Raw genomic sequence first — 19198 nt, forward strand, 5'->3', positions numbered from 1 at the left:
ATGTTACATAAACTGATCAAAAACTAAAACAAAATTGCAACAAAATAAAAATGGGTTTATTTTGCAAACGTTTCAGATTTAACAACAAATTTGGTGTACAGCAGATGTTTTTGCTGTAGTAGAAATGAAAAGTTCCAATTATACAATATGGAAAACTATTCTTTTTTTCCTCAACCCTTCCCCCTTTTCACTCTGTCCGAGGGAGCTACACAAAACTTATAACATTAAAGTTCAGCTATTTTAATTGTGTACCAAAGTTCATGTATACTTGTCAAATTATTTTAAGTGCCATAAAGTGCTGTCGACACCTCTAAAATCTAAAATGCCAAAGAAACACAATCGTACGGACAAGATTCAATACTCCTCCATGGTCTGTGGAGAATCTACAATACTTCTCATAGTGCCTTCCCCCGTCAATCAATATATTTTTCTCAAAATTAACTTGAATAAAACCATGATTGCGATGGGAGTGGCTGTGTACACTGCACACTGCTAGAAACCACTATCCTTCCAGATTAAATAACTTGAGGAAAACCTATCTTAAGGTCTAAAAAGTTATTTGCAGTTGTGCTCAAAAGTTTATCCTTATGGATAGTCATTTTGCAGTCTATGAATTAAACGCTTCAACTATAGCAAGATAAGCTAATCACTGTAAGTGACAAGAATTCGTAAGGCAGTTTCCTTCAGCATGTACTGTTAAAACAAGCGGAGCACATTTGTGCGGTTAATGTAAGGCTACGCTGCTTTTACAGCAACGATACTTCGTATGTTTATATAGCATTCCCTCTTATAACTCCTTAATATCAGGGCTGAACCCAGTTTCGAAAACGTATGCAACATTCAAGGTGAAGATGAGGACACCAGAACTCCATACAGCACTCCAGATAAAAAGTTTGACACAGGACTCAATACTCCCCTACCCCCTGGGCGACCTCCATATTGGACACACATTTTGGAATATTGTTACAGTACTGGTGATCTTGGCAGGAAAAAAAATGATCACAGAGCAGCCATTGTGAATTCAAACACTTGAAAACACCATAAACGAGAACTCCAGAAGGGTACACAGCATATCAAGTGGGTCCGTGCAGATATATGTAGTAATATTTGAGTAGAGACATTGCCATGCAGACAGAATTACTTTTGAGCCCTTTAGAACTATCCACAGCCCTGCTGGGAAAGCAATTAAAGTGATGCGTGTACCAAACAGTCGGAAAAAAACCTTGTTTCCGCTTGTTGCATTTCTCCTTCTGCATCCCTCTCCTGCTTGGGCTCTCCCGAGGGCCATGTCATTATTTACACGCTTGGGGTCGTCCACTACAAGAAATGAATGATGCTAAATCACAAAAGAAGCTGATATCTGAACTACAACATGGGTGGGTGTAATTCTGTGCAAGGGACCTGCTGCTTGGGCTATCTATCCCTCTTGTGTGTTTGGGACAGTTGAGCAGCTGCTTAACATGCAATATATGTGGACTATGGAATAGAGAATACATATGAATGGCTTTGATAATGCTAAATATGTATTTTAGCAGCAACATGGTTTATGTTACTGATATACAATACATGTACAGCTCTTTGCTTGCCAGTCTTTCTAAATTGGGATGCTGCTGGTACCATAGATTGCAAATGTGGCATACCAAAATACATTCTAGGATGGAGAATATTAGCTCTGGTAACCAGCACTAAGGAATGAATCAGTATACAACATCCAAACACAAACCAAGCTCTCCCGGTACAAAAAAAGTAGTCTGGGTGCAGCGCCTTGAAATACCTTTTTTATACAAGAAGTATTTATGGGTACCTAAAGAGAAGCTGACATTAGGCTTGTCTTCATAAGCATTTACAGACTGAGGAGTAAGATCCTTTATGTCCAATTCTACACAGAACGCTGTTGCCAAATATAAATAATTACTGTATAGAATCCTAGTAAAAGAATAGTGCATTTCCACATAAATGATGTGAATCGCTTAGCTAAAAAAAAACAAAAAAAAACGTTCACACGTTTTCATTTTTTAAAAAATTGGTGGGGGAGCGGCAGAAATTGAATTGGGTCGCACCTGCTTGGGAGATCATCCACTCCAGAGAGAGACTCAGCACAACTCTTCCAGTCCCAAATCTGCCTGTTTATTAACATAGGAAAGCCCTTTACATACGAAACATATGGGAGGCTTCTACCATTGACACACCCATTTTCTGGTATATCCCTGCATGCCTGTTTCTACCATTTATGTGGATCTGACCAGCAAGGCTTTTTCAAGATACAAGAGCAAACCTTACACCTAAGGGAACCAGGGTAGAGAAAAATGTTCAAGCAACGATGGTTCTCATCGGTATCATTTCAGAAAAAACTAATTATATGAGGCTGAATAACTTCATTTAGAGAATCACTCATTGAAAATAATTCACAACAAGCCACCTTAATCAAAAAGCTAAAGATATATTGGACTTATTAATCACCCATAAAATACACATTCAAATTAGGAAACACGTCGCAATGTGATATTGAGGAGTCATTCTGAGTGAATACATTAACTTCAAATTTTTCTGCACTGAGTTGTGCACGTGTGCCCTGATTTACTGAACTCCTTTATTATTTTTCCTTATTTTTATATACTTAAAGGGTTTTAGATGTCCCCTTAACCCACTTGTCCTGATGAGACCCCAGTAATTCATGACGGTCGAAACGTCGACGCTCTCAAGGAACTTTTTGCAGTGATAACATGGATTAATTTGAGATGCATATATTGTTGATTATTAGTAAAAGAAATAAAACAATTTATTGTATGATCTTTGTAACTGTGTACAGACACACTTAAGTTACAAACAGAAATTAAACCATTAGGAGTGATAACATGGATTAATATGAAATTCTTATATTATAGTTTGTTACTAAAAAAAACAGCTCGTAATTTATTATATGATTTTTCTAACTGTTTTGGCTCTGGGGACACACTGCACTGTTTCCTAATGTGTATGTGTATTTTATGGGTGTTTCATTACAGTCTGTATTACACACACACACACTTTCTTTCATTTTCTGATTCAGATGGCTTGTAAAATATTTTCCATAAGTGATGCACTACACGAGGTTATTTAGTCTCAGATCATATTTTTTTCATTAATAATGCCTAAGAGAACCGTTGCTGCTTGAAGATTCTAATTGGCAAGGAGCAGGTCTGGTAGTTCAGGATTGGGAAATCTATGGAACTATTCCATAGGAGACCCATTGCTTATGTTTCCCCCTCTGATCACAACTAACGGCTTCACATGAACCTTGAAAGTATGACTTAAACGACGACCAATAAATGCTTATACATACCCAATGCTTTCAATGAAGCTCACAGGTGCAACAACTCACACAATGCTGTACAAATGCCTATAGTGGACTGCCATTCACCAAACCTGGTTTATTTTGTCAGAATGGCATTACCAAAACTTAAAAAGCATTCCCAGTAAAAACCATGAGTGCTCCTTGGCAACAGGCTGGTGTTAAAGGTGTAAAAGGAACCTGCATTTCCCATAAGCTTCCAGTGTATCTCTGCTCATACCTAACCCCCGATTATTCTCTTAGTTTCCTTTTAGCGACTGTGGAGTGATAGGTAGGTTCTTTCCCAGTTATTTTTCCCCCTTCATCTAGGGTGCAGTATCATCTTCATAATGCAGGTTCTTCTGTAACACATCAGTGAGAGCTGTTGCTGCCAGTCAATTTTGGATCTCATGTGATCCTTTAGTTACAAAGGTACTGGTCCTGCATCCCCATGTTTGTCAGTGTGTTTTCCTGTACAGCTTTCCACACCATGAAACACTAATTCTGCACCTTTTATCCTTAGTCAGAGGAATCTACATCTAGTAATTGTGTGGTTCTATACACCTTGCTTTGTGGAGTCAATAACTAACACACGTAAAACAAGTCCAGTTGTCCTGGACTCTAAATGACACTCATCTAATATTAGAGTTATATGTGGGGATAATAAGCAGATTACATTTACGTAAGCCAGGCCATTTAAAAGTGGCTTATACCTACTAATTAAACAGTGAAGCTAGACCTGCCAGTTTATCATTTATGAAATAGACCGATACCTAAAAATCTGAAATTACGGTGGATGTATAATAGGATCTCAATCTGGGTAATTTATAGCAGTCATATGTATGGCAAGGTGAATAATGAGTTTAGATAACCAATAGAGCTTTATTCCTGAAATCACACGTGCAATTACTTTCAGCAAAATAATCAATGAAGAAAAGATTTGTATGTTATCTCCTGGTGCCTGCAGCTTCACGAACCCTTATGAAAAAAGTACTCGCACAAACTAGGGAGAATAGAAGATTTGAACAACACTGGGGAAAATACAGCTAATTAAATCAGGAATTATTTTTCCTCATAGATGAGGGATTGTAGGCACTTCTCACTGGCGTTCTTGCTACAGTGAGCCTAGCTCGGTCCTTGTTCCACGAGGACTAGCGAGCCAAATAAATAACTGAACATACAATGCCACTAACCTTCGACTCCCTAATGCAGTTTTGAATCTCAAAAAATGGCAAACATGGGAGTACTTACAGTCAGGGAAATCCAGTGATATAAACATACAAATGAAGTTACTTCATAAGATACTGGTCGCCTTTTTTCCTGGCAAAAGTCGTTCATGGATGAGACTGTGAATGATCAGTGATAAAGGTCTACACTGTCCCCACTTTAATTCAATCCATGGGTATTTAGCATAGATATTTAAGGTGAAGCTGCTGAAGATTTCTGTATTGTCCCATATAAATACAAAGCACTGTCTTGTAGTTCTAAACAGAAAAGAAAATAATAATGATTTACTGGCTGAACTGTACAACGTGTAAGTAGGAAACCTCCAGATCAGAGCCTGGTTTCACCACATGACCATATTGTGTTGATACTAGGCAAACTGCTTTGCTATGTCTCATTTGTTGTGACCAGCAAATACAAATGACAGCACCTTGAAATAATTCAGTTCAGTCTGCTGTGCAAAACCCCACAACTACATGGCTTAATAGACAATGTTTCTCCACAAATACGCAGAGAAGGAATGAAAGAAAAAAATACTTATAGAGCACAACATCTGCCTAAAAGGCGTCAAGGCGCAGTTGGTATTAGAAAAGGGAAGAAGGAGCAAGAAAATGATCTCCTGCCTATCTGTTAAAGAGTAAAGAGCCAAGTTTACAGGGCCTTGCGAAAAGGAGTGTGAGATTGGAGGCTGGAAACAGAGTAAGGGAGCGAGTTCCACAGCTTGGATGTGGCCACCGAGAAGGCTCCACTTCCCTATCACAATTTTCGATGCTTAGGAACAATTAAGAGATTTCTGCCTGTGGATCACAGTTGTATGGGGGGGGGAGGTGGGGGGTTGAGAGTGTAACTCAAACAAATTCCCGAGTTCTCCCAGGCCAGGGCTTTGTGAACAATACAAAAGACCTTTGAAAACAATTTGTTTATTTACCTGCAGCCAGTGAAGTTTCTGAATCCCCTTAGAAGCTGATAATTTGGGGATATCAAGAATTAGTCTGCCTGCAGCGTTTTGGATCAGCTGCAATTTAGGACGTACAGTATTATTAATATCCAGGTAAAGAGTACTACAATAATCCAACCTGGATATAATAAGTGTCAGAGCCACTTGCAACAACGATGGAAGAGCATTAAAAAGGAAAAACTTTACTAAGGGATTTGATTATCCAAAAACAGGTTGAGACTGTCCTGTTGACAGGTCGAACGATAGATTTTTAATCGACCAGTACTCTAAGATTTTCAGCGGAGTCTGCAGGAGTAGACAAGGACCCCAGCCCACCACAAACTGGACCACAGTGCAACGCAAACTAGGGGGAAATGGGTCATTCATGACGATGGCATCAGGGTGTGGAGTAATCTTGAATGCTTGTACGTATTAATTTAGAAAAGATTACTTATGTCACAGAGTGTAACGATAAAGTCTAGTGTACATTTTTTAATTATAGAGTATTCATCATTTTGACATGAAGTATGTCGCACGATTTCCATGTCAATCTTTTGATGGTTCAGCTCGTGAGTTGGCTGCAAGAGCCAAGCTAGAGCCCTGGCTGACTTGCGCTGTTAATTTGCTGGCTTGCTTACATCTAATGTGAAGTGTTTGCAAGGGCAAAGATAAGCTGAAGCAAGTCTCTGAAGCCTCGAATATGAGGTCAAATTGCCACACAGAAAACATAATTGATGCTTCAACTACCTACTCGCTCCTTATTGTACAGTAAATCCTGTTGTAAAACTATTTTCCTTACAACAGCATTATCAACTGAGTTAGCAACTAGTTGGATTTAATAAAGACAGATTAGGTAGATTTATGTTTTCAATGCAAGCTCTTTAAAGAGCAACAACGTCATCTATGAACTAAGCATGATCACTTAAAAAGTTAGACCAATATTAAAAACAAACTTGCTCGGGTCATATTAATCATTCTATCAGAAAAAGTCATACAGCTACAAGACATCTTTAAGCCTAAGTGTACTAAAAAAACGCAATACAAAATGGATCACTCCTTAAGCTAATAGCTAGCTTTATTTTAACAAAGTATTTTAAGGCAGACCGCACAGGCCGAAAAAAAATACACACGACCATGGAGGTCAGAAAAATTACTTGGAAGTCTTAAAAACACGGCCACTAATAATTGTTCTGCTCAATAAACGTGTGCTTCAGTACTGATAGCTTGAGTTAAGTTACCAAATTGGTCAGAATATTCAATTAAATTTTGTGTCAAATTCAATTTTAACAAACAGGTGGTAAAATGAAGAAAAATCTGTTTTGACATTGCACAAAAGTATAAAAAAGACGCTTATATAATTTGTGCCCAGCAAACATTTAAGGAGTGTATACAGATTCTGACATGTGTACGTGGCAGGGCTAAAAAATGGATAAGCAATGCACAATAAATTGCCATCCAGTAAATGACAAAAGTGGTCGACTTTTTAATGTTACATAAATATCACAAGATGTACTGCTGCTACAATGCTTACCTGACTGATAAGACAGGACCTTTAGAGGCGACCCTGACAACCAGTGACACACATACAAATGGCGTTTGTTTGTCAATACACTGATTTATCTACAACCATACCTATTCTAGTGCAAACATGTGGGACGCACAAGAGAATTTGAGAGGAAAAAGCTACCATGAAACAAATGATCCTTTGAGAATCTAGGTAAAAAAAAAAAAAAGTTCTACAGCTATGCTGTACAGCAAACTACCACAAAGCATAAACGTGACAAGTACAAAGGCTTGCCTACAAGACATTTAACACATGAAGCAAAAGTGTTAGATCTGCATCATTATTCCTCAATCCAGGTCCCTTTTTCATAACATTGTTTATTCGCCAAATGTACAATGCGAAAAGCACACAAACTCTCAAAAAATAGAATTGTTTGCAATTGAGAGTACCACACGGTTAACTTTGAAATTAATATTAAAAAAAAAAAGAAGAAAGAAAAAGACACCTTAGCATATGCTAGTCCGCTTTCTCCACGGTGTATATAACAAAACCGTCCATTAACAGGACATGAAAAGTGCCATAAAATGTTGCATTGTCTAGAAATGCGTACTGGCTATTTTCCGTTACTAAACAGTTGCCATCTGTAATTCAGTTTTGTGGTAACAAGCTTAGTAATGAAGACCTCAAACTTCCTTTGGGCTGCTTGAACTCAAATGCCTTGTTTCGGGACCTGTTCAAATACTATTAGTTTTATTCTACTGTAATTCCATGAGTAGAATATCATGCACTAAACCACGCAGTGGCAAATAAAATGTTTTCACTTGTACAAGTGTGACGCTGCCGTTGCTCTGTGGTTCATAAAAAAGATAAGCTCACACCGGCAATAGTCTATTATTCCATTACTCGCAAGAGGCCTACATCTCAGACGTTCCAGAACATCTCAAAGCGGTCTTAATGCAAAAATGTAATGCTAATGTATGAACCCACGCTTGCAGTACAGAAAAAAAGATTCAGTTTCCTGTGTTCCTTTAAATAAACCAAGTGGCACTTCTAAAGGCAGTATAAAAAGGGGGGAAAGAAAGTGTCCGTGCTGGGCCAGCAAGCACCATAATCTTTGAAATCCAATTGCGCACTTTACCGGATGGGCATTGCTCTCGAAATCTCCCATGAATAGATAGAGAGGTCAGGTAGGTGGACCTAAGAAACTGAAATGCCAAATGTTCTCCATCATTTCAAGACACAACAGCTTTCGGCTACCGGCGTCCTGTGAAATATAGCGGCGGAATCCACGTAAAACATGGTCCTCGTGGGTTGGGGGTGTGAAGAGAAAAACAGTCCTCCGATTCTCTAAATGACTATCCAGAGAAGGAAGGAGAAGGTTCGCTGTTCAGGCACCGTGTTCGCGATCCAAGCCTTCCAACGTGACTTATCAGCGTGGCCGAACATCTTAACGTCGGCCTCTGGAGTCCCATCAAAGCGTCGAATTAATTCCGCCTCACTACTTCAATCCTGACTCACTATATACTAAAGAAACGAAATTCATTACTTTCGCCGAGGGTGTAGTAGCTTCCAAAGTGAGGCGTGAGTGCAGGGACACCATGAACTTTCCAGAGGCGTAAGAGAGAAGGGACTTATCTGGGCCTGTTCCTAATGGTGTCCCCATCCCACAAAGACAAGCATACGCTTATGATGGATGGTTAGTCCTTTGAGCTTTATCCTTGATGTATTCTTATAGATTTGGGAAATGTTTACTTGTCATGGGTGGAGGGAGTTAGTGTCCACGCTTAAGGTCTTGCTGTGATGGGCAGGTCGCTGATTTCCGTTTAATGAGTCAAATGGATTGCTAATAACGTGCGTGGGGGGAAGAATATTTACCATTTACTAAGTGGAGATTCCCCCAGGGACGAGCATTTGATATGATATACCATGTGAGTAAGAGTCCCCACCTTGGCCCAATACACCTTCACGCATGACTCAGATGGAGACCCACACACAAGGGCGGAAGGTGAACCACCATCTCGTAGGTCCCCTTCACACACAGTGATTGGAACTGAGCAGCAATCTGTCTTTGTGTCGGATCTCCTCGCGGAGACGCACTTCGCTGCCTCGGAGGTGGCGGATACTGGCCTTCATCTCCTTCATCTTGACTTGCATCAGGGCGATGATGTCGCGCTGCTCGTTAAGCTTCCGCAGCAGCTCCTCGGCCGTGGTACCCGAGGACAAGGAGTACGAGTGGTCCGCGGAGGCAGCGCGGGCACAGGCCGGGGCCCCCTGGCGAGCATCTTCAGGTGTGCCCTCATCCTCCCGCACCAGCAGCACCCTGAGGGGCCGTGATGGAACCGTCCCCAGTAAAGTTGCTTCCTCGCCTTCTCCTTGCACCGTTAGGTCGATTGGGCGTGTCTCACTGTCACCCACAACCACAACTTCCACCTCATGGGGCTCGTCATGCTGCGACTCTCCTCCGCTGTAGAGCAGGGCTGGGGCCGCCTGCTGCTGTGGCGGGGGCTGCAGGGCTGGCTGTTTGCGTCCACGGCCGCCCCCACGGCGGGCCCGGCGCTGCTCATTCACCCCTCGCAGAGGGAAGATGGTGGGCACGCGTAAACTGTAAGTCTTGCGGCCGCCGGGGAAATGCAGGCTGCAGAGTCGATGGCCAGACGTGGGCTGAAAAGTGCTGAAACAACCGCTGACGCCCGCGCGGGACACATTCTTGAGCCAGAGCCGACGCAGCTCCGGGTCCTTGGGGAAGGTGTAGAAGTGCAGCTCCCTGTCGCGGTGCGAGTTGCTATAACATCCGGGCACACAGCACGTGAAACCAGGCATCGCGAAGACGCAGGAGGGGCCTGGGCCCTCAGAGCTGCTATAGCGGGGCCCAAAAGCTGAAAGCAACAAGCGAACCGGAACTACAGGTCCCACAATGCTAACTGGTTCCGGGGACAAAGGCGAGCTCGACGACCGGACTTCGCATTTAAAGAACTACATATCCCACAATGCCAACGGCTTCCGGCATAAGAACAAAATAATGCAGTGAGAAATAAATTAGACGTCACCTAAAACAAAATGCTTTTGAAGTTCGTATGAAAATGGTGTTTCTGAATACTATGTTACTTCACATAAAAAGCTACAGAGGAAATGATTAGCACATCCGGCTTCTAGAACGAAAAACGGACAGCCAGACGGACTACAGATTCAACGAACTGACAACCACTTCCGGAGTAAGTGACGACCCTGTTGACTGGACCAATAAGGGCGAATGAAACTTGGATTTCCTTTAGTGACTCGTAGTTTTATACGCTTCCGGTTTGAGCCTCGATCGTGACGATTCACGACTTAGAACCACAGATCTAAAAATAACACTCACCACAACTTAAACAAGAAAGCGTCGAACTCGAAGGACAATTCTAACATACAAACGTACATGGAATTGACATTTATACACCATACAAGGCACAGAGAGCCACTTTGTTCAGTAAGCATTTGGGGAAAGTAGATATCTTAAAAAGTCGGAAACTCAACGTAATATTCTTATTTCCAACATAACAAATGTTCAAGAAGCGGGAACTACACACATATTTTCTGTATGCTGAGTGTTGAAGTTAGCCTTACTCAAACATGGCACCCATTCCAGACTTTTTTCGTAACCTTATTTTTGTTTTGCGTATATTCTCGCGAGACTTAAATTGAACGTGATGGCGCGAGCGCGGTGTTACCAGAAGCTAAACATTGAAAGAATTTGAGATATACTTTATTACACCTAAAGTTTTTTCGGGGAATTTTCTGAATTACTCTCTGTAGGGGCTGTGCCCACGCCAGAGTACGCAGGTGGAAACCGGAGGAGGTGAGAGCTCTATATTCCGCAGGTGCCGTATACGAAGATGAGAACATCTGCAGCGGTGACTTCTAGAGTATAGAAGGATTAATGTATATGGTTAGGCGGGCAACTAGAGCCACATTTCCGGGGGGGGGGGGGGGCTGAAAAATATTTCGGTGGGGCGCTGAAGCCCCGTGAGCCCAATGGGTGTTGCGCGCCTGTATATGGGTAATTGGGGATTATAAGTACAAGTCAAGTTTTTAGATTGCTTATGTGTGACATTTCCAGGGTATGGGCATGGTTATGTGTGACATTCTATTGCTCGCGGCGGGATGCCTGGCTTTCACCTTGTGGATACCCTGCCGGAGTATCTCACAGGGGAATACCAGGACGGGTTCCCTAAGCAAGCGCTTAGATACCGGGTCGGTGATTTGCGCTATATAAATACATGTACATTTACATATACATTTAAGTGTGACACTTCTAGTGCACTGTTGTATCTTAATACTTCCTCCCCAGTGTTCTAGGTCCTTGCTGCTCAGCTAGTGTGTGAGGTTATCTAGAATCAGAGGCAGCTCCTCGCAATGGTGGAGGAGCGTCGCCCCACTGGCAGAGCCAGCAGCTAAAAAAAAAGTGATATTTGATTATCATTTTATTTCTAAACCCTTGGCTCAGCTAGTGTGCGCAGGAGGGGATAGGAGGAGTGCAATGTGCACTCTCTAAGTGCACATGTGTTTGGCTGGCCGTCTCCAGCCGACCAAAACACACATGCACACTTAAATTTTACCAGCCCGGCTGCATTGAGCAGCTGGTGTGGACAAACCCAACAGTTTCCTTGGCCTGAGCAGGGCGTCTTGGCCTGAGCAGGGCGTCTTTCTAGCCTGCTCAGGCCAATCCTCATGCTGCTCAGTGTTGTGTTCATGTCAGCTGTTCTGGTGTATGATCTCGCAAGGTTCCAGTTCTTGTGTTCTCGAACTGTGGAATCCTGTGAGTCATACGTCGACTGAACTTCGCTGCAAGAGGAGCGTCCAGGCTGTCCTTTTCACTTTCTGCCGGGTTCAAGAATAAACCTGATACAAGGAACCCTACATGTCTCTGTGTTTCCTTCTCAACACTGGCGACGAGCTTGAACTCGGCGAACCCACATGCCTAAAATTCAGAATCACCAGAGGTTGCGTGATTCAAGATTTTACTCCTATCGTTTTGTGAGGATCCTGGTACCAATTTAATGTGAGGATTTTCAGCTACCATCCTCTATCTACAATTGTTTCACTCGCGTCAAGCATTTTCAAGTTGGTCGGATCTTCTCCATCTGAGGTTGGTGCACTTATCCTTGTTTACAGTTGGCAGTTGAGTGTGCGCTTCGCTTCAAAACTCACCTGAGTGCTATTTCGCGTAACACTCTTGCCTCACCTTCTTCGTGCAATGTCTCCTTCCACCTTATGCACACACCCTGGCAACGAGTGGTTGCGATGTCATGTGCAATGTTGTACCTCACAGATTCTGGTATCTAAGGAACAACGCTCTTCCGTGCTCTACGCACGCAACACATGTATCTACGTGGAGGCCATCTTTGTTATGGCCTCAAGTCTTCATTTGGTTTCTTCATCAGTGACACCCACGCCAGCGTGCTCTGTCATTCTCATCGTTCGCTTCAACGGTAACACACACACCGGCGTGTTTGCTTTATAATTTCAAATTTTTCCTACGTCTCAAAATTGTTTAAGCATTTTTTTATATTGATTTCTGCACGGTGACAGTCATTTCCAACTTGAGCTACAACGGTGAGACACACACCTTGCGTCTACTTTATGGTGATTATCAACTTCAACCTCCCAATTGATGGTAACTCTCATACATGCGCTGCGATTGTTATTGTTTTGCAGTGCTCGTACTTACACAAATTGTATTTATCTTTATTTGAGATTTAACTTTGCAGATTGTGCCATCTTAGTCCTATCTTCTGTGCAAGTTCATTTTCACTCTTGCAAGTTTAAATATGGCCACAATGAACTTACCGACTCCTCAACCGTTAATGATTAAGGATGATGAGGTATCCAGTTTGAGGTGGGAGGAATGGAAAGACTATTTGATTAACTATTTAGATGCCTTTGAAAGTGAAGAATTATCTCCTGAAAGGAAGAACAAAAGTTTATTACGTTGATTAGGCTCTGGTGGTTTACATATTTATAATAGCATAGAAAAAAAACCTAGAGCTGGCGATGAAGGTAATGTTTTTTCACATGCTTTAGCTGATCTTGAAAATAGGACAATTCCCAACAGGTATCAATTAAAAGACAGTTTCAAAGGTTTATGCAATATGCATTACAAAAATGAACAGAAAGGAGTCTCTGCAGTTTTTTTGAAAAAGGGTATTATTCACCACTTTAAGAGCAAGGCGGGTCTATTGCATAGTAATACAGTTAAGCAGTACTGTACAGATCAAATCGTGTGACAACCCGGTAGCACTTGGTGAAAAGTGATATATACACAGATATATACAGTGGGTGATAGTGATAGTGCAAGTGCTGGGGTGAAACAGCGTGGTCGGCGCGTAGTGACAATTTGTGAAATTTATAAAGTAGTGGCTCCAAGGATCAAGTTGTAATCACTTAAAACAAGAATAGGTAAATTTTTCAGGAGTACAAAACATAATGGGCGCCATAGAATTTAAGCTGTGTGGTCGACGGCGTTTCGATCCCCGTCAGTCGGGATCGTCATCAGGACTGGGTTGTCGATGAAACAGTGATGGCCACCCAAGGCAGAGTCGTACGGGTGGTAATACGGGTGTTCCGTAGTGGGTACACGGCTGAACGGCAATTTGAAGGGCTTGGTTCAGCGGGAGCAGCCGGCGTCTGAATGAATCCGGACGAGGGGGCGATGAAAACTATCGCGAAGCGCTGGTGCTCGCAATGAATGCAGGAGCTTAGCTGATCTTGATGCATATTTTGCGCCTACTGTTTGTAAAGCTGTACATCGTTACAATTTTTATCGTCGCAAACAAGGTGTTGATGAAAAAGTTTAAGACTACATTGCTGCGTTAAAGAATTTGGCTTTGCCTTCTAAATATGGTGTCATTGAAGAAGAATCTATTAGTGACCAATTAGTTATGCATTGTAACAATACGCTTTCACAAGACAAATTGTGGATTAATGGGGACACCTGTCTCTGTGAAATCACTGCCATTATTTCTAAAGCTGAACTTGCATCTAGGTGTGCCAAGACGGTTGTTTCTTCTTCTAGATGTGTTCAAGGTGAAGAAGTTATTAAAATTATAAGAAGTTCTCCTGTTCGTTCCAGTGAACAAGGGAAGAAAACAATTGAGAAACATGAGTAAGGCAAGACAAAATGTAAAACCTTTTCAGAATGACAGGTTTGCTGATTTGAAAGGAAAATGTTACAGTTGTGAAAGTTCTTCTCACTTTGCACACAATGAAAGGTGTCCTGCTTTAGGACAAAGATGTGCTAAGTGTAAAGTTTCTGGACACTATGCTCGTGTCTGTCGTAAAAAGTCTAAATTTGTCACGTGTAGTTGATGAGCTTGTACATGAGGAAGATTGCTCAGATTCTGAAGCTGAGGAATCAAAACATCCTCTGCTTTAGGGTAGAATCCTATGGGGATGGAAGCAAAATTAGGAAAAAACCTGTTTGTAAAGTTGTTGCTGGGTGTGTACCGGTCATTACTCAAGAGGGGGTTGGACCCATGCAGTCGCGGGGACCTGGGCGTTAATTGGTAAGTGTAAAGGGGGGTCCCCGCAAGGGAAACGTGTTATAAGCAAAACACACTCACAGATTCATATGTGTCAATGAGAACAATGAGAATAAGTATTGTCATTTATTTTACAATACCATTGTATCCATATATCACTACAATATTTGAAAGCCCCAAAGGGGAGGAAAAGGAACAGGGGTGAGAGGGAAGGGTGTGCTCCAAAGCGTGTAAAGTCAAAAAAGGATAAACATAGTCACATAGAATGAAGACAATCATGTACAATATTGGCAATTAACTTAGACCAATTATGACATAAAAAAGCCAATGTATTCAAAGGTCCTTTGGATTGTTAATACAGAACCCATTCAACGGTCACATAAATATCCATTCAATTACTAGAGGACATGTGCCGGAGATGTACAAAGAAAAAGCCGTCGACGTTTCGACCCCTTGGCGTAGGCTAAATTAGGTCCTTTAACGGGGTCTTCTTCAGGACAGGTGCAGGGTGAGGGAGGGGGCAATTATCTGTAAAGTTAAAAGAATTGCGTAAGAACACTATTTATTATTTATTTATATTTATCACTAAATGAACGTGATTTTTAATTTACAGAAATGAGCCACAACTTTGTCCCATGGGCTTAGGGCCACCTGGGCCTCCAAAGCGAGGAATTAGCGTAAGACCACACAAAAAGTCATGGTCAGACACCGTGACATACAATCACTAATATACAGAGGAAAACTCACAAATATTGTCAACTCATGGGTTGATCTGTGAAACTTGACCATCCGATTCTTGAGATGAAGTTAGGTAGTAGGGGGATCGTGTCAACTATAATTAAACCAAGTATGCAGGCAGTTAGGTCAAAGATTTGCGAGCTGTAGCGACCTAGGACCTATATAGTCATAACTCCTATTTACTTACATAACAGGGCATAGACAGACAGATGCTGCCTAGGATCCGACCTCTCCTAGTTCTATAGTGAAGGTCGCTGTAAGTAAGAAGGGAGACGATTGAAATAACTAAAAATATCCATTCACAACATCAGTTGCTTGAAGTACAGGTCTTCAATGGGCAGGTACATACCTCCGTAATGGAGTTAGTCTGAGTGGTGACCTTCATTAACTGCAGCGTCGGCAGGTATCAGTAATGGCACGCCACGGAGCCCTATATGAAGGAATTAACTAAAATACATAAATGGCCCCTTCGATTTGAACACTTCGCGCACTTAGCGCTCTTTTCACAATGGATTGAATTTCAATACTGGCAGACTTACTCATATAGAGGAACTCGTGGACGCCAGGTCTGACTAATAGCTTAATAGGGTCCTGGCGGAAGGCGCGACTAATCACCGCGGGGACGGTGTGCTGAAAAAATGTAAGAAAAAACTTAGCCACACATCCGTGATACTGATGTTGATACTTCCATGTGTCAAAGCCCAAATTGGTACTTACACTAAATCCGGGCTCGCATCGCTCAGAAGCTTTGTTTACTTCGGCGGGTTACTGACAAATCGTGCTCGGAGGTCACGGGAAGGTTTGCTAAAAAAATGATGAGAAGAGCAGTTCATCCACCCGCAATATTAATATTAGAGAGTTAAATGGTAGAGCCCAACGCTGTACTCACACTAGCTTCCGACTTCTATCGCATTGAAACTTGGCAACACTGCTACGCGGAGTTTGGGGCGGGGTCAGCCTTAGCTTCCCAAGACGGGCATAGAAGAGTTACTCTAAAATCCAGTGTTCACGGAAAAAAGAGCAATGAGTACTAAGCGTACTGATTTCAAGAATTGAAAAAGGGGGGAATATTAATAATTAAATACGGGAGAGTATTAATAATTAACCCAACATGGATTAACCCTGGCGCATATTACCACTATTATAAACTTGTGCACCTCTCAAGCATGAGGGTGTAGACAGGTTCTGTAGGATCACGTTATTTAAAAACACAGAAGCATATATTGTGCGCAAGATATCATACCCCTCGGCTTATGCGGATTGTCCCCAGCACATATTACACACTTGTGCACCTCTCAGGCATGAGGGTGTAGACAAGCACAGTCGGACCACATTATTTAAGAGAGAAAAACATCCATTATGAGAAGACTGTCAAAATATCAATCAACACATGAATGCGAAAGCAAATACTCATGCACTTCTCCAGCATGAGAGTGTAGATGAGTGTAAAAGGCACATTGCTTCAGAGTGTAATTCCTATGTCTCACATTAGTAGAGAACACATCATGTTATGCAAGGTGGTTATTGTAAAGCAATATAGGTAGTACAATTGATGGGTCAACCTAACGCTGCCAACTGTGCCAGGCTGCTGTCTTGTTCATTCAGCCCGTTTTTAATTGAGTCCAGAAGGGACATCCATTTGGACTCACGCGTATTAAGGGCTGTATGTAGATTACCCCCTCTTGTCCCGAGGGAGACTTTTTCGACCACCCACCATCTCAAGTCAGTCACCACATGGCCCGCTTTCTGCCAGTGGTCGACTAGGGGGGCACCTAATACCTTGCATCGCAGTCTGCTGCAGTGTGAAGAGATACGCGCTTTAATTCTTTGTTGGGTCTGTCCCACATATAGCAAATTACATGGGCATTTTATGATGTATATCACGCTACTGGACCTGCAATTTATATGAAATTTAAGAGTATAGGTGCGTCCCGCATGGATGAATGACTTGGTTGGAATAGTGGTTTCGCATGCGGTGCAGTTGCCACATCGAAATGACCCACCAATGGGGGTAGGTTCCATAACGAGGTTATTGTAGGTTGACTCTCAGGTTCCAAATAGGATTGCACCACCATGTCCCGTATGTTTTTTGCCCTTCTAAAGGAATGCAGTGGAAGTTGAGGTTGATTGATTTCGCTTGCTACCAAATGCCAGTTCTTGTTAATAATCTGCTTAATCTCGTTGCTGCGAGTCGAAAAGGTGGTCACACAAATCGAGCGTTCAAGTTCCTTGTCATTTGAAGGTAGGGGGTTTAACAGGCTTTCGCGCGGACTGTACCACGCCCTTTTCCTGGCCCGTCTCACCATTCGTGTGGGATACCCTCGTGAGATCAAACGATCATACAATGTTTCAGATTCCTTGATGTAATTAGCTCGGGTGGAGCAATTTCTCCTGACCCTCAGGAATTGCCCCACGGGCAGATTGTCCTTCAGTCCCCTGGGGTGGTGGCTCCCATATTGCAATAAAGAATTGCGCTCAGTAGCTTTTCTGTAAAGTGTCGTCTGTAGATGGTCTGTGTCGACATAAATGGAAATGTCAAGGAACGGTATGGACACATTACTTGACTCTATGGTAAATTGGATATTGGGGTTTCTTAAATTAAGCCAAGCGTGGAATGCAGCTAGTTGTTGTTCATTGCCCTCCCAGATACACAGCACATCGTCGATGTAACGGACCCAGAGAGAGAGGTTCATCTGGAAAGGATTGGTCATGGAAAAGATGTGCTGGTTTTCAAAATCGTCCATATAAATAATCGCTAGGTTCGGTGCGAAGGTAGCCCCCATCGCTACACCTTTGGTCTGCACGAAGAACTCTTCTTGAAAAATAAAAAAGTTTTTTTGCATGGCAATACTCAGCAGTTCAACTATAAAGTCCGTAGGGACTTGGACCGGAGCAGATCTTGCATCTAGTACCCTTCTGATAACATCCAAGGCCTCCTGTTGTAGGATGCTGGTGTAGAGGGATATGATGTCACACGTCACTAAAAGTTCATTTTGCTGGTTGAATGGTCTGTCATCTATCAGATTGATAGTTTGAGTGGTGTCACGGAGGTAAGCTCTGGTGTTCAATGCAATTGGCTTTAAAAAGAAGTCAATATATTTACATAAAGGTTCTAACATTGAACCGCACCCTGACACAATCGGGCGTCCAGGGGGGTTATCAAGGTTCTTGTGAACCTTCGGCAAGGTGTAAATGGTAGCCAGTCTCGGGAATTTTTGATTCAAAAATTTAAATTCTTGCTCACTTAGAAAGCCTCCGTCCAGACCTTTCTGCGTGGTAGCCAAGATGTTTAAAGCCAATTCCCTCGAGGGATCAGTTTGTAGCTTACGGTAGCTCACCCCATCTGTCAATTGTCTATGGATCTCTTCTTGGTATTTGATCCGATCTTGTACGACAATAGCCCCGCCTTTATCGGCGGGTTTGATGATCACAGCTTTGTTGGCACGAAGATCTTTGAGGGCCTGACTTTCCTTTTTGCTCATGTTGAATCTCACAAACTTTTTTTGATCCAGTAATTTGTCTACTGCCGATGTCACGATTTCTTCAAAAGCCAGAATCTTATGGCTCATTGCGTAAGTTGGCGGGAAAAAAGTGGATGGTTCCCTGAGGCCAGTAGTGGTGCTGTGTTGTCTCATAGTTTGGTTGCGGAAGTAATATCGCAACCTGATCTTTCTAAAGAATTTGTATAACTCTGTTTTGAGTAGAAATTTGTTAGTAGGTGCGGTAGGAACATAAGATAGACCTTTGCTCAGGGCTTTAATCTCCTCATCTTGTAATGGGTCAGGCCCTCAAAGATCTTCGTGCCAACAAGAAGAGATCCATAGACAATTGACAGATGGGGTGAGCTACCGTAAGCTACAAACTGATCCCTCGAGGGAATTGGCTTTAAACATCTTGGCTACCACGCAGAAAGGTCTGGACGGAGGCTTTCTAAGTGAGCAAGAATTTAAATTTTTGAATCAAAAATT

General features: G+C 42.3%; 2 protein-coding genes across 7 annotated transcripts in view; one reads left to right on the plus strand and one right to left on the minus strand.

Annotated features, from left to right (window-relative positions):
• Positions 1–6521: 6521 nt before the first annotated feature.
• Positions 6522–9936, minus strand: THAP11 (THAP domain containing 11). The gene has a single exon (XM_078671553.1). The coding sequence runs from the start codon at positions 9793–9795 to the stop codon at positions 9007–9009; it is 789 nt and encodes a 262-aa protein (XP_078527679.1). The 5' UTR covers positions 9796–9936; the 3' UTR covers positions 6522–9006.
• A 392-nt stretch (positions 9937–10328) lies between these two features.
• The window catches only part of CENPT (centromere protein T), a 1192572-nt gene continuing 1183702 nt past the window's right edge, over positions 10329–19198 (plus strand). For 3 of the 6 annotated variants that reach the window (XM_078671347.1, XM_078671353.1, XM_078671352.1), the window contains exon 1: positions 10655–10810. The gene's annotated coding sequence lies outside the window, so the exon portion shown is untranslated. Of the gene's footprint in view, positions 10442–10642; positions 10811–19198 lie in introns of those variants that run through there. The other 3 variants (XM_078671348.1, XM_078671349.1, XR_013603874.1) reach the window with 3 other exon arrangements.

Source organism: Lissotriton helveticus, chromosome 12 (assembly GCF_964261635.1).
Source record: "Lissotriton helveticus chromosome 12, aLisHel1.1, whole genome shotgun sequence".
NCBI classification, from domain to species: domain Eukaryota; kingdom Metazoa; phylum Chordata; class Amphibia; order Caudata; family Salamandridae; genus Lissotriton; species Lissotriton helveticus.

Excerpts from the sequence above, each read along its gene's own strand:
- THAP11 (XM_078671553.1), bottom strand. The coding sequence starts at position 9,795 with ATGCCTGGTTTCACGTGCTGTGTGCCCGGATGTTATAGCAACTCGCAC.